Source organism: Geotrypetes seraphini, chromosome 7 (genome assembly GCF_902459505.1).
Source record: "Geotrypetes seraphini chromosome 7, aGeoSer1.1, whole genome shotgun sequence".
Classification (NCBI taxonomy): domain Eukaryota; kingdom Metazoa; phylum Chordata; class Amphibia; order Gymnophiona; family Dermophiidae; genus Geotrypetes; species Geotrypetes seraphini.
In genome coordinates this window covers 61,443,634-61,458,011 of record NC_047090.1, presented here as the reverse complement: position 1 = coordinate 61,458,011, position 14,378 = coordinate 61,443,634, and the positions used below count along the sequence as shown (strand labels likewise).

The window sequence follows — 14,378 nt, the reverse complement described above, 5'->3', positions numbered from 1 at the left end:
AGTGGTCCACATTCCAAATTATTATCAATGGAAGATTCATTTCTGAATGGGACATGCTTTTTTTTTTTTTTGGTAGAGCTGTTCCTTCATGTAAAGGCTATTATATAAGCGGAAAAGGGTTTTTATTAAATTGCAAAGCTGCATACATATATTAAGTATACAGCGGGAAAGTGTGTGCCTACTTTTCTGTCATCTGTGCACTGGCATTCCGGGGGGGCATAATGGAGAAGACTCAAGAAAGGCCACCTAAGTTAGGTATCATGCTAAGCGTGGATTCTATTGTATAGAAAAAATGTGGATAACGCATAAGAATTTAGAAATTCCTTGAAAGTGCTAAAAAAATAGCTGCTACTTTAATTCTGTTTCACATCAATTTAAACAGACTTTATTAAACAATCATGAACAAGTGAAGTTTTCATCTAAAATTATTATATAATTCTCACTTGGGAACAGAGGTGAGCATATCATAACATTGGATGATCAGATCATTCCAGGTCCACATCCTGGATTTTGTGTTATAATTTATGCTCTGACCCTCCTTCCTGCTGTTTCAATTGATTATCCACAAGTGCTAGAAATTATAGATATTAATTGATCGTACAAAAACCCTTCTTCCTGTGTTTCATATGCAAAAAGCCATGATTATGCAAAAAGGCAACACTTATCTTAGGTGGAACCAGCCACTACCAGCACTGGTGTGTTAATACAACCTCCCAACGCCTGTTGGTGAGAGGCATTTCAGTCCTGCACAGATCTTCCTCAGGGGATTTGTAGAAAATGGCTGCCTTTTCATCTAAATTAGTCAAAAGCAAAAATTGCTTATTGGAAAACTTCTATTCTGCGACTGTCGTTACAGAATACTAGTGTAAGTCTGCATATATGTGCCTAACTTTACATGCAAGAACATACAGCACATTAAAGGTTGCTAATATTCTATAATATGCATGCAGAACTGCCCAGGACCTGCCCATGTCACTCCCAAGGCCACACCCCCTAGTAGATGCACGTTAAAGAATTGGCACATGCCTCTAATACAGTAGAATACCATTCATGGCAGTTACATGAGTAACTGTTTATTAGTATCAATTAGAACCAATAAAGGCCAATTGTAGCCTATTATTGCTTACTAACACCAACTATCAACTTGTTAAATTAATTTATGTGCACAGCTTTCCACCTTATGCTTAAATTTGGGCGTCTAAGTTTATAGAATCCAGGTCGTTTGGGCAGAGCAAGGGATGGAGCTGTGATTAAGGCTACCATATGGCTCCAGAAAAAGTGGACAGATTGAGACATCCGGGCTTTATTTCTATTGCTTTCAATGAAGGTAAAACCCAGATGTCCCAAACTGTCCTCCTTTGTCTGGTAAGCTCAGCTGTGATGAACGTGTGTACTTTATCAAGCCTTTTTTGGAGCAGCTGTAAATTTGTGCATCAGCATTTGCATTATTGGGACTGGATCTGGGACTCTGTTTTATAAACGCATATTGGTGCCTCCGTTACCTTTATAAAATAGGTTTAAAATAGTAACCTTTTTGGACTTTTGGCCTAGGATGGGCGGAACTGAGTGGACCTGGGGGTGGGTCTAGAAGTCCGGATTTTCCAATTGGAAAATCTGGCAACCCTACTTATAGAATACTAGCAGTTCCATGTCTAACTAACAACAGTTAGGTATAAGCATTTACAGAAGCCTTTCAGCTGGTGTTAGTCCTTGCACCTAGGTTGGGTATGGAACTGTGGACTTACACTAGTATTCTATAATGGCACTTACGTGTCACTATTACGTGTCACTTACGTGGCACTTTTACGTGTCACTTACGTGGCACTATTAACTACATTATTGCTGCTATAGAATTTGTGCTTAGTGTGCAGCATCCTGGCACCTAATTTTAGGTGAACTGTAGAGAATTACACCCCCCCTAGACATTGCATTTAGCAATGACCCTGACTGTACTCTCACACTGGCTGTGAATGCTGTCTGTGCGTTATTCCCAGCCTTAGCTTCCATGTGTTACAGAAGGCCCTGTCTGGGAAACGATCCCACTGCATGGTAGTGTGCAACACTCTGACTGAGACACTGGTGTGTCCCATATGTTAAGATCTGTTAAATGTGAACTCAACGTGAACTAGATGTGAGCCAAAAACAAATTATCAGAGGATGAGTAGTCAAGATATGCTCTTGATAGTAATTTATCAGTATTAGGGCCAAGTGTAGCTATGAATTAGAGCCAGGGTTTTGCTCTGAGTCAGACTCGTGGACCTCAGATGCCTTTGGAATGTTGCGTACACCTTGTTTAAAGATTCCAGGGATGAGAGACATGAATGTTTAGCAGCATCACCAAGGAGCAGCACAGAATCTTCTCATGTAGCATCTCATTTTCAGAAAAAACAATGCAACCAGAGATGTTTAGATCTGTATTTTAAAAACACTGCCAATATACATTGAAGCAGTTACACTGGTAGATTGTATTCATGTGTAAATGGAAATTTCAGAAAGCCACTATTTACCCATGGAGATCACCAGGATGCAGACATTTCAGGGGGCACGGCATGGGTATATAGAATGCATTGGAACAATTGGAGGGAGAGCCGACAAGAGGAAATGTCACCTTGGACTTGGTCCTAAATGGCATTACAGGGCCGACAAAGGAAGTAGAAGTCACGGTCCCGCTGGGGACAAGCGATCACAACATGATCAACTTCAAACATCGATGTCAGGAAGGGGAAGAGTACCAAAACCTCAACCACAACTTTAAACTTCAAAAGGGAACGATATGATAGCATGAGAGCCATGGTGAAACAACGGATCAAGAAAAAAATGGGCAAAGTCAAAACGGTAGAACAGTCATGGTCCCTTCTGAAAAATACTATCACGGAAGCACAAAGCCTCTACATTCCGCAGATATCCAAAGCAAAGAAAACCAAAGGCAAAAGAGAGCTGGCATGGCTTACTAAAGAGGTGAAGGAAGCCATAAAAGAAAAGAAGGACTTCTTCAAAGCATGGAAACGCATGAAAACAATCGAAACTTGGAACAAACACAAGGGTGATCAGAAGAAGTGTCACAGGGCGGTGAGGAATGCCAAAAAGGACTATGAGGAGAAAATAGCGCAGGAGGCCAAAAACTTCAAGCCCTTCTTCAGGTACGTGAAAGGGATAAAACCCGCAAAAGAGGCGGTGGGACTGCTGGACGACCAGGGAAGGAAAGGGAAGACAAACAAATCTCAGACAGACTAAATTCATTCTTTGCATATGTCTTTACAAAGGAAGACACTGCAACAATTCCAGAAGCAGTGAAAGTGTTCCAAGAAGTAACAGAGGACAGCCTTACCACAGTAGACGTGGACTTGGACCAGATCTACCGCCAGATCGACAAACTCAAAAGCGACAAATCTCCTGGACCGGATGGAATTCATCCGAGAGTCTTGAAAGAGCTAAAAGTGGAAATTGGAGAATTATTCCAAAAACTTGCCAACCTGTCAATCAAAACAGGGCAGATACCAGACAACTGGAAGATAGCTAACGTCACACCGATATTCAAAAAAGGATCAAGAGGAGTACCGGGCAACTATAGACCTGTGAGTCTCACATCGGTTCCTGGGAAGATGATTGAGGCCCTGATCAAGGATAGCATAACCTGGCACCTAGACACACACGACCTGATGAAAGCCAGCCAACATGGATTCAGGAAAGGGAAGTCATGCTTGATGAACCTACTTCAATTTTTTGAGACAGTGAACAGACAAATTGATAATAGAGAACCGATGGATATTATATACTTGAATTTTCAGAAAGCGTTCGACAAAGTTCCACATGTAAGACTCCTCAGGAAACTGCAGGGCCATAGAATAGAAGGCGATATACTAAGATGGATAGGCAAATGGCTGGAGAACAGAAGGCAGAGAGTGTGCATAAATGGGAAGTTCTCGGATTGGGAAAATGTGACTAGCGGTGTGCCCCAGGGCTCGGTACTTGGGCCCATCTTATTTAATATCTTCATCAACGACCTAGAGGATGGAACATCCAGTGAGATCATCAAGTTTGCAGATGACACAAAGCTATGCCAGGCCATCAAATCACATAAGGACAGTGAGGAACTCCAGTGTGACTTGAGCCGATTGGAGAATTGGGCAGATAAATGGCAGATGAAGTTTAATGTGGAAAAATGCAAAGTGATGCACTTAGGCAGAAAAAATAAGGAACACAAGTATAGTATGTCAGGTGCAACTATGGGAAAAACTGAACAGGAAAAGGACCTGGGGTATTAATCGATAGGACACTGAAGCCATCGGTGCAATGCGTGGCGGCAGCGAAGAACGCGAATAGAATGCTAGGCATGATAAAGAAGGGAATCACGAGTAGATCGGAGAAAGTTATAATGCCACTTTATAGAGCGATGGTCAGACCACACTTGGAATACTGCGTCCAGCATTGGTCTCCATACCTAAAGAAGGATATAAAACTGCTAGAGAGGGTGCAGAGACGAGCAACAAAGCTGGTGAAAGGTATGGAGAACCTGGATTACGAGGAATGACTTAAGAGACTGGGGTTGTTCTCCCTTGAGAAGAGGAGACTGCGAGGGGATATGATCGAGACTTTCAAAATACTGAAAGGAATCAACAAAATAGAGCAGGAAAAAACATTATTTACAATGTCCAATGTGGCACGGACAAGAGGACATGGGCTGAAGCTAAGGGGGGACAAGTTCAGGACAAATATCAGGAAGTTCTGCTTCATGCAACGAGTGGTGGATACCTGCAATGCTCTCCCAGAAGAGGTAATTGCGGAATCCACGGTTCTAGGATTTAAGGGTAAGTTAGATATACATCTCCTTATGAGTGGCATAAAGTGACATGGGTAAGGGTAAGCTAGATGCACTTCTCTTTACGAGAAGCTTAGAGCGATATGGGGACCAAAACTATGCCAGGGTACACCTGGCGGGGCCTCCACGTGTGCGGATCGCCAGACTTGATGGACCTAGGGTCTGTTCCGGAGATGACGCTTCTTATGTTCTTATGTTACGTTTTTAAAATTTTTCCTGTTGGGTTTTGAACCAGCCCAGAGGCATGCAGCCATTTTATAAAAGTGTACATTTCACCCAGGGCATACATGAAAGATTAAAAGAGTAATCCTCCTTAATCCCCCCATTGTTTCTGCCTCCAAAGAAAAAAAATTGCAGCCTCATTACTTAATTGGCTGCACTTAGATGTATACGTTTATAAAATGAGACCAGCTACATATGTAATGGTATTTCCAGTGTAATAGGTGTATCATTCTGGACAAGTGGGTTAGCTCCCCATGGCCGCGAGCCATATGCAGAAAGAATCCACGACAGATTTTTTCTGTGATCCTCCTACTTCACTGGGAGCTCTACTGCCACCTGCAGTTTTTCTTTATGCACGCGAGCTGGAAGGAGTGTTTTTGTTTTGCTCTCCCTTTTTCTTATTTTTATTCGGGTTTTTCAATTTTTAGGCAGTGTTTTCAGTGGTCGGAGCTTTCATCTTGGTTTCAGCTCTGCCTGTGTAGAGAAGAAGCAGACTGAGATCAGCAGCTGACAGGCCGATCCCTTATGGTATCTGTTAATCAGCCTGCACAAGTATTTTTGGAGCTCGGGCCAATTGAAAAATTGGTACTTCCTTGTGTAAGCACTGGTATTTACAGAGCAGTTCTACAAATGGGCATGTACAATCACATGCATCTTGAGGCACCTTAATTGACACGGACGTGTGCAAATGTACTATGCGCTATTCTTTAAGGTAGTGCTTAAGTGCCTTAGCACCTAACTGCAAGGGGGGCTTACATGTGGGAGGGGCATGGGCATGCCTTCTACTTGCATAACTTATAGAATACTATCAGTTATGCGCAAAACATGGTGCATTTGGGCACGCCTATTTGTACCTAGCATTGCCCTGGCATTAGTGTAAATGTTTACCGAATAGACTTCAAAAAACCGAAAAGATGTTACCAATACCTTGAAAAATCTCTAATTGGAAAATTGGTAATAAACCCTTTTTATACCCACCATCAGGATAACACCCGCACAGTAAATTTACTACAAAGCTGGGCAGCAATAGCCCCGAAGCCCTTTAAATCTCTATGGGCTTCGGGGCCATTAGCACAGCACCGCCACTAGTGCGGCTTTGTAAAAGAGACTGTTAATCTTGCAATTTTAAACAACTGATTAAGAGAATTTCAGTACGGGCTCAAATTTCCATACGAGTGACCAAGGCCCCGGGCAGGTATTCATAGATAACTAGCATCAGACCAAAAGGTCTAAATAAACCCTGCCCTGTACATCATGATTACCCTTTTTCCCCCCAATAATATCATTCAATAAATAAATAAATACAAAGTGCAGACGTGCATCTGATGTGGAAGACATAGCGGTGATATGAATTTATGGATCTGAGAAGATTCAGCTGTGAATTGGTCTTTCAGTGTTCTTTCATGATTTTTACTGTTTTCACTTGATTTTTGTATGTATTTCACGATTGATGAACAGAGACATACTGTTGATATGAACTTTCGTATTTATGAATTTAAAGAAGACTCAACCTAATTGATTATTTCTTTTTCATCTTCCATGATTCTTTGATGCTTTTGTGATTGATTTTTGGAGGGGATTTCAAACACATTTTATAAAATTTTCTCCCCCCTTTTTTTCTTCCACATTGGATGCATGTCTGCACTTTGTATTTATTTATTTATTTATTTATTGAATGATATTATTGAAGAAAAAAGGGTAATCATGATGTACAGGGCAGGGTTTATTTAGACCTTTTGTTCTGATGCTAGTCATCTATGAATACCTGTCCGGGGCCTTGGACACTCGTATGGAAATTTGAGCCCGTACTGAAATTCCCTTATTCAGTTTTTGAAAATTGAAAATTACAAGATTAAATTTACTGTGTGGGTGTTATCCTGATGTTGGGTATGAAAAGGGTTTTTTGACAACTGTTCAATTAGAGATTAGTGTAAATAATCACGCCTAATTGTAGTTGCTGATTTACACTAGTTATAATGGCATCCTGGTCCACAGATGCTGTGCTAGAATTGGCACTCAGTATGCGGTATTAGGGAACCTATTTTGAGGCATCAGATCTTAGAATTGCCTCCTATAAATGGGAAAAGATGAGCTGATGTCCCTTGTTTTGTGCACATATATGTGCTGATAAATGCTCATGCACTGCTGCACTTCTTTCTATGTATTTTACAAAATGTTCCATGTTCGGCAGGACCTTTTGTAAAATATTACCAGAATTGAGCTTGTCCTGACCTGAATATCTTTTTTTTCTTTTTTTTTTTAATCTTTATTCATTTTTAAACTCACAATAAGTGTAACATAAAATACATACATTTTATACTTTAACATCACTTAATATATCTTCAAATTCTAAATCTGATCAGCTTCTTTGACTGGGTAACAAGAAAGCTGGATAAAGAGGAGTCCCTGGACGTCGTGTACTTGGACTTCAGCAAAGCGTTTGATAGCGTCCCACACCGCAGGTTATTGAGCATGATAGGTTCGATGGGACTGGGTGAAATATTAACCGCATGGGTTAGGGACTGGCTTAGAGGTAGACTTCAGAGGGTAGTGGTAAACGGTACCCTCTCCAATAAGACGTAGGTGATCAGCGGAGTGCCGCAGGGCTCGGTCTTGGGCCTGATCCTATTTAACATCTTCGTAAGAGACTTGGTTGAGGGGCTTTGAGGTAAAATTACATTATTCGCCGATGACGCTAAACTATGCAACATGGTAGGCAACCGCACAACAGATGAAAGCACAGTGCCCGACAAAAGCTCAATGCACGACAGTATGACGCAGGACCTACTCCTGCTGGAGCATTGGTCAAAGGCTTGGCAACTAAGTTTCAATGCCAAAAAATGCAAGGTCATGCACCTTGGCGGCAAAAATCCATGCAGGACTTACACCCTAAATGGTGAGATCCTAGCAAGGACTGTAGCAGAACGTGACTTGGGGGTGATCATTAGCGAAGACATGAAGACTGCCAATCAAGTGGAGAAAGCTTCATCCAGGGCTAGACAAATCATGGGGTGTATCCGTAGAAGTTTCATCAGCCGTAAGCCCGAGGTCATAATGCCATTGTACAGATCAATGGTGAGACCCCATCTGGAATACAATTCTGGAGGCCGCATTATCAAAAAGATGTGCGGTGAGTTGAGTCGGTTCAGCGAATGGCCACCAGGATGGTCTCGGGACTCAAGGATCTCCCGTACGAAGAACGACTGGGTAAGTTGCAACTGTACTCACTCGAGGAACGCAGAGAGAGGGGAGACATGATCGAGACATTCAAATATGTCACAGGCCGTATCGAGGTGAAAGAGGATCTCTTTTTCCTTAAAGGACCCAAGGCAACAAGAGGGCATCCGTTGAAAATCAGGGGTGGGAAATTTCATGGCGACACCAGAAAATATTTCTTCACCGAAAGGGTGGTTGATCGCTGAAATAATCTTCCACAACAGGTAATTGAGGCAAGCAGCGTGCCATATTTTAAGAAAAGATGGGATTGGCATATGGGATCTCTTCATGGAGGTAGTTAGGGGGTGGGCCATTAGTGTGGGAGACTAGATGGGCCGTGGCCCTTTTCTGCCGTCATGTTCTATGTTTCTATGTTTCTAACTCGTGTCAATTATCCCCCCCTCCCTTATACCTAACAATTATTCATAAGCAAAAGAAATCATAAAATATTCACCCCTCCCCCCGGACATGTATGAACAAAAGGAAAAAAAAATAATATTTATTCTATGCAGTAATTTCAATCTTTACAGTATCTTGTTAATGGCTCCCAAATATCCTGAAATTTCTTAAAATTTCCCTGCTGCATGGCAATTATCCTTTCCATTCCTGAATATTTAAATTCTGATCTCAGCATTGTATGTAATATTTTCTTTTAAATGAGAAGGTTCAGTTTTTGCATTTTAATACCACTGAGGTGAGAATGCATGGGAAAAAAATGTACATTGTCCCTTCTGGCTAGTTAATTCTAGCACTGACAGCCTTCATATATAAACCACAGAACTGCCATAATTAAAAGTCTGTTTTATAAGTTTTTTGGTCCTCTTTCTGTTTAACAGCTCCATAACGCTAGCCTTGCTGTGGATCTACTCTTGAGCGGCGGTCTTTTAGACAGTCCTGTTAACCCTGAAGGTCGGTATGTCAATACAAAAGCTAATTATTTTGATGAATGTAGCAATGTTTTGTCCTGACTTTGTGAGGCCTTGGGTGCACCATTTCATCTCATGCATCAGCTGAAATTCTATAGAGAAGACATATGGAAATAAATGACTATCACTATTATTCTTTCTAATAAGCTCATTTGTATTTATTTATTAAGATTTATTTCTGGCCTTTTGAAGAAATTCACCCAAAGCTGTGTACTGGACATAGGCAATTTACAATTATAGTGACAGTGTGATCATAATAAGACCCTTAAATATCAGCATAATACATAATTAAAGTAGCAAGTTGAAAATTGGGAAATAAATAATGAAATCATAATAATAGCAATATGATACAGCATTAGTACAATGCACATTAAAACAACACAGTAAAACATTCCAATAGCATTACACAGTAAAACAGCGAAACATTCATATCATTAGAGCAGTGGTCTCAAACTCAAATCCTTTGCAGAGCCACATTTTGGATTTGTAGGTACTTGGAGGGCCTCAGAAAAAATAGTTAATGTCTTATTAAAGAAATGATAATTTTTCATGAGGTAAAACTCTTTATAAATCTTTCCTTATGGCTAAGTCTTAATAATAATATTGTCATTTATAGCTAAAGAGACATATGATCAAGAAACTGTTTTATTTTACTTTTGTGATTATGATAAACATATCAAGGGCCTCAAAATAGTACCTGGTGGGCCGCATGTGGCCTCTGGGCCGCAAATTTGAGACCACTGAATTAGAGGCATGATATTCACAACATTAATATAATACACAGGAAAATATCTTAATAGACTGTGAAGGGAGCTGGACAGATAAAAAAAAAGGATATAATAAAGGAGGTAGATAGATAAAAGTGCATGACTAATTTGAAGGAAAAATTGCATGTAGAATTGGAGAAGATGCATGTAGCTAATCTCTAAGTGGAAGTGATACACTAGTCCTCCTGTACTGTGCAATTGAATATAATCCAGGTATGCATGACTAACTAGTGAGTCCCCTTGCCCGTTAAAATCTTAAGAGCTAGGCTCTAAGCATTTAAGATTTGTTTCCCTGAGGGAGTTCATGGTCCTTTGGTGTGCAAATGAAACAAATAAATGACTGGGGGTGGGGGGGGGGGGGGGGGGGGGAGGGTAGTGGTGGGCTGATTGAGTGCAAAGGAAGCTGAATGAGCATGGGGAAGGGGAGTATTTCCAAGTTTCTAAGTTTAATATAGGCTCGATATACCACCTATCATATGTACATCTAGGCAGTGTACGATTAAATTATAAATGGTGGGACGAAAATGAGAGAAGTGTAATAGGATCAAAGAAAGGGAGAAGCAGGAAATACAGCATTTGATAGGAAAATGGGAGAGGGACAGGAAAGACGGGGACAGTCTACACAGATGGCTGATACAACTGTTTATTAATAATAATAATAACTTTATTTTTCTATACCACCAACACCCAGAAGAGTTCTAGGCGGTTTACAGATAAGAAGAACTGGACAATCAATGATAAAAGTACAATGAGCATAAGACAAATATAATTGCAAGTTCTTAAACATATAAAAAATTTCTCGAACAAGGAAGTCTTTACTAGTTTCCTGAAAGAACAGTACGATTTAGTTCAATGAATCAAATTACCTAACCAAGGGGTTCTGGGCACTTTGAAATTTTTGAAATGAGGAAAATTAACCAAATGCATCATTAAATAGAAATGCCTTTAAGGTGGCTTTAAATATGTCAATAAAGCAGGGGTGCCCAACACGTCGATCGCGATCGACCAGTAGCTCAAGAAGGCAACGCGAGTCGATCGCGGAGCCCATCCCGGGCTCCGTGATAGACTTGTGTTGCCGTCCTGATCTACCAGGCCGATCAGCCTTCCTCTCCAGTGTTCTCTCTAGGGCCTTTTAGCTGGGCGGTCCGCCCAGCTATCATCTGCTGCTGCCGCCGCTGCTGAACATTAAAAAAAACCAAAAAAAAACCGGCTTGGAGATTTCAGCCCGTAGCGAACTTATGCTCCGTGGCTCTAACGTGTGCGTGCCGGCTTCCCTTCTCTTCCCTCAGAAACTGGAAGTTATGTCCGGGGGGGGGGAGAAGGGAAGCCGGCACGCACATGTTGAGAGCCCTGAAGCAAGCGTTCGCTATGGGCTAAGGCGGGAGACAGGTTAGTGAAGCATTTGCTCTTCTTGCTGCCGGGTCCTACTTTCTGTTTCCGCGAAGGCAGGACCCGGCAGCATTTCCCCCAATAGGTCGATCGCGATCTTGGGCCAATCAGCCTTCCTCTCCCCGACGGCAGAATTGACGTCGGGGAGAGGAATGCTGGTCGGCCGAAGCAGGGACAGCTTGGGGCGGCGTCGGCTTTCGGGCCTGTTATTGGTGGCAGTTTGGGTCCTGGTCCCCGATGGCAGTGGCTTGGGGGAGGGCAGGGAGAAAGAAAGAAAAAGGGCAGGCAGGGAGACAGAAGGAAAGAAGAGAAACAAAAAAAAGAAAGAGAGGCAGAGAGAAAGAAAGGGCAGGAAAGAGGAAGGAAAAGTTGGGGAAGGAATGGGCTAAGGGGACCTGCAAAGGAAGTGGAAGTAGTGGGACCGTTGGGAAACAGCGATCATAATATGATCAAGTTCAAGATGGAAGTAGGAATACTGAAAGGAAAGAGAACCATAGCGACAACTTTTAACTTCAGGAAGGGTAACTACGAAGCAATGAGGGGAATGGTAAAGAAGAAACTTAGGAACACTTCCCAAAAATGGCAGACGGTAGAACATGCCTGGTCCTTTTTCAAGGACACGGTGAGCGAGGCGCAAAATCTATATATCCCCAGATTCAGAAAAGGGTGCAACAAGAGTCGAATAAAAGACCCGGCGTGGATAACTAAAATAGTGAAGGAAGCGATAAGCAATAAGAAAAATTCATTCAGAAAATGGAAAAGGGACAAAACTGAGGAAAACTGGAGAGAGCACAGGAAGTATCAAAAAGAATGTCACCGTGTGGTTCGAAAAGCCAAAAGAGAGTATGAAGAGAGACTAGCCAGGGAAGCACAAAATTTCAAACCGTTCTTTAGATATGTTAAAGGGAAACAGCCGGCTAGGGAGGAGGTGGGACCACTGGATGACGGAGACAGGAAGGGTGCGGTGAAGGAAGAGAAAGAGGTCGCAGAAAGACTTAACATGTTCTTTTCATCTGTATTCACAAACGAAGACACAACCAACATACCGGAACCTGAGCAATTCTTCAATGGAAATCAAGCACAAAAGTTAACATCCATAGAAGTGAGCCTTGATGATGTGCGCAGACAGATAGAAAAACTAAAAACTGACAAATCCCCGGGTCCGGATGGAATCCATCCAAGGGTGCTGAAGGAACTAAAGGAGGAAATAGCGGAACTACTACAGCAAATTTGCAACCTATCTCTGAAAACAGGTGTGATTCCGGAGGATTGGAAGATAGCCAACGTTACGCCCGTCTTTAAAAAGGGATCAAGAGGAGACCCGGGAAACTACAGACCGGTGAGTCTGACCTCTGTTCAGGGGAAAATGGCGGAAGCACTAATAAAAGAAAAAATTGATGAACATTTTGAAAAACACGAACTTCTGATAACCAGCCAACATGGTTTCTGCAGGGGGAGATCGTGTCTGACCAACTTATTGCACTTCTTCGAGGGAATCAACAAACAGATGGACAAAGGAGACCCAATAGACATCATATACCTAGATTTCCAGAAAGCCTTTGACAAGGTGCCTCATGAACGTCTACTCCGGAAACTGAAGAACCATGGGGTGGACGGAGACGTGCATAGATGGATCAGAAACTGGTTAGCGGGTAGGAAACAGAGGGTAGGGGTGAAGGGACACTACTCAGACTGGAGGAAGGTCACGAGTGGTGTTCCGCAGGGCTCAGTGCTCGGGCCGCTGCTATTTAATATATTCATAAATGATCTAGAAATAGGAACAAAGAGTGAGATAATAAAATTTGCGGACGACACCAAACTATTTAGTGGAGCTCGGACAAAGGAGGACTGTGAAAAATTGCAAAGGGACTTGGACAAAGTGGGAGAATGGGCAGAGAGATGGCAGATGAAGTTCAATGTTGAGAAATGTAAAGTACTGCATGTGGGAATCAGAAACCCGAGGCACGGCTATACGATGGGAGGGATGTTATTGAATGAGAGTACCCAAGAAAGGGACTTGGGGGTAATGGTGGACATGACAATGAAGCCGACGGCACAGTGCGCAGCGGCCGCCAAGAGAGCGAATAAAATGCTGGGGATAATCAAGAAGGGTATTACAACAAGAACGAAAGAAGTTATCCTGCCGCTGTACCGGGCAATGGTGCGTCCGCATCTTGAGTACTGCGTCCAGTATTGGTCACCATACCTTAAGAAGGATATGGTGTTACTCGAGAGAGTTCAGAGGAGAGCGACACGACTAATAAAGGGGATGGAAAGCCTTTCATACGCTGAGAGATTGGAGAAACTGGGTCTCTTTTCCCTGGAGAAGAAAAGACTTAGAGGGGATATGATAGAGACTTACAAGATCATGAAGGGCATAGAGAGAGTAGAGAGGGACAGATTCTTCAAACTTTCAGAACATAAAAAAACAAGAGGGCATTCGGAAAAGTTGAAAGGGGACAGATTCAAAACGAATGCTAGGAAGTTCTTCTTTACCCAACGTGTGGTGGACACCTGGAATGCGCTTCCAGAGGACGTTATAGGGCAGCGAACAGTACTGGGGTTTAAGAAAGGATTGGACAATTTCCTGCTGGAAAAGGGGATAGAGGGGTATAGATAAAAGATTACTGCACAGGTCCTGGACCTGATGGGCCGCCGCGTGAGCGGACTGCTGGGCGCGATGGACCTCAGGTCTGACCCAGCGGAGGCATTTCTTATGTTCTTATGTTCTTATGAATGAGGTCTGGAGGAGAGGAAGCATACAGGCTAAAATAAGGGAAGAAAGATTGGATGCACAGTCAGAAGAAGAAAGTGCAACCAGAGACTCATGAAATCACCAGACAAGGTAGGAAAAATGATTTTATTTTAAATTTAGTGATCAAAATGTGTCTGAAATTATATCTGCTGTCTATATTTTACACTAAAGTCCCCTTTTACTAAACCACAATAGTTTTTTAGCGCAGGGAGCCTATGAGCGTCGAGAGCAGTGCTGGGCATTCAGCGCAGCTCCCTGCGCTCTAAAAACTGCTATCGTGGTTT

The 14,378-nt window shown here is 42.3% G+C and overlaps 1 protein-coding gene across 1 annotated transcript in view; it reads left to right on the top strand.

The window, feature by feature from the left end:
• PARVG (parvin gamma) overlaps nucleotides 1-14,378 on the top strand; it is a 186,249-nt gene that overhangs the window by 117,554 nt on the left and 54,317 nt on the right. The window contains exon 12 of the mRNA XM_033952579.1: nucleotides 9,094-9,166. Within this exon, the coding sequence (XP_033808470.1) occupies nucleotides 9,094-9,166 (73 nt within the window). The remainder of the gene's footprint in view (nucleotides 1-9,093; nucleotides 9,167-14,378) is intronic.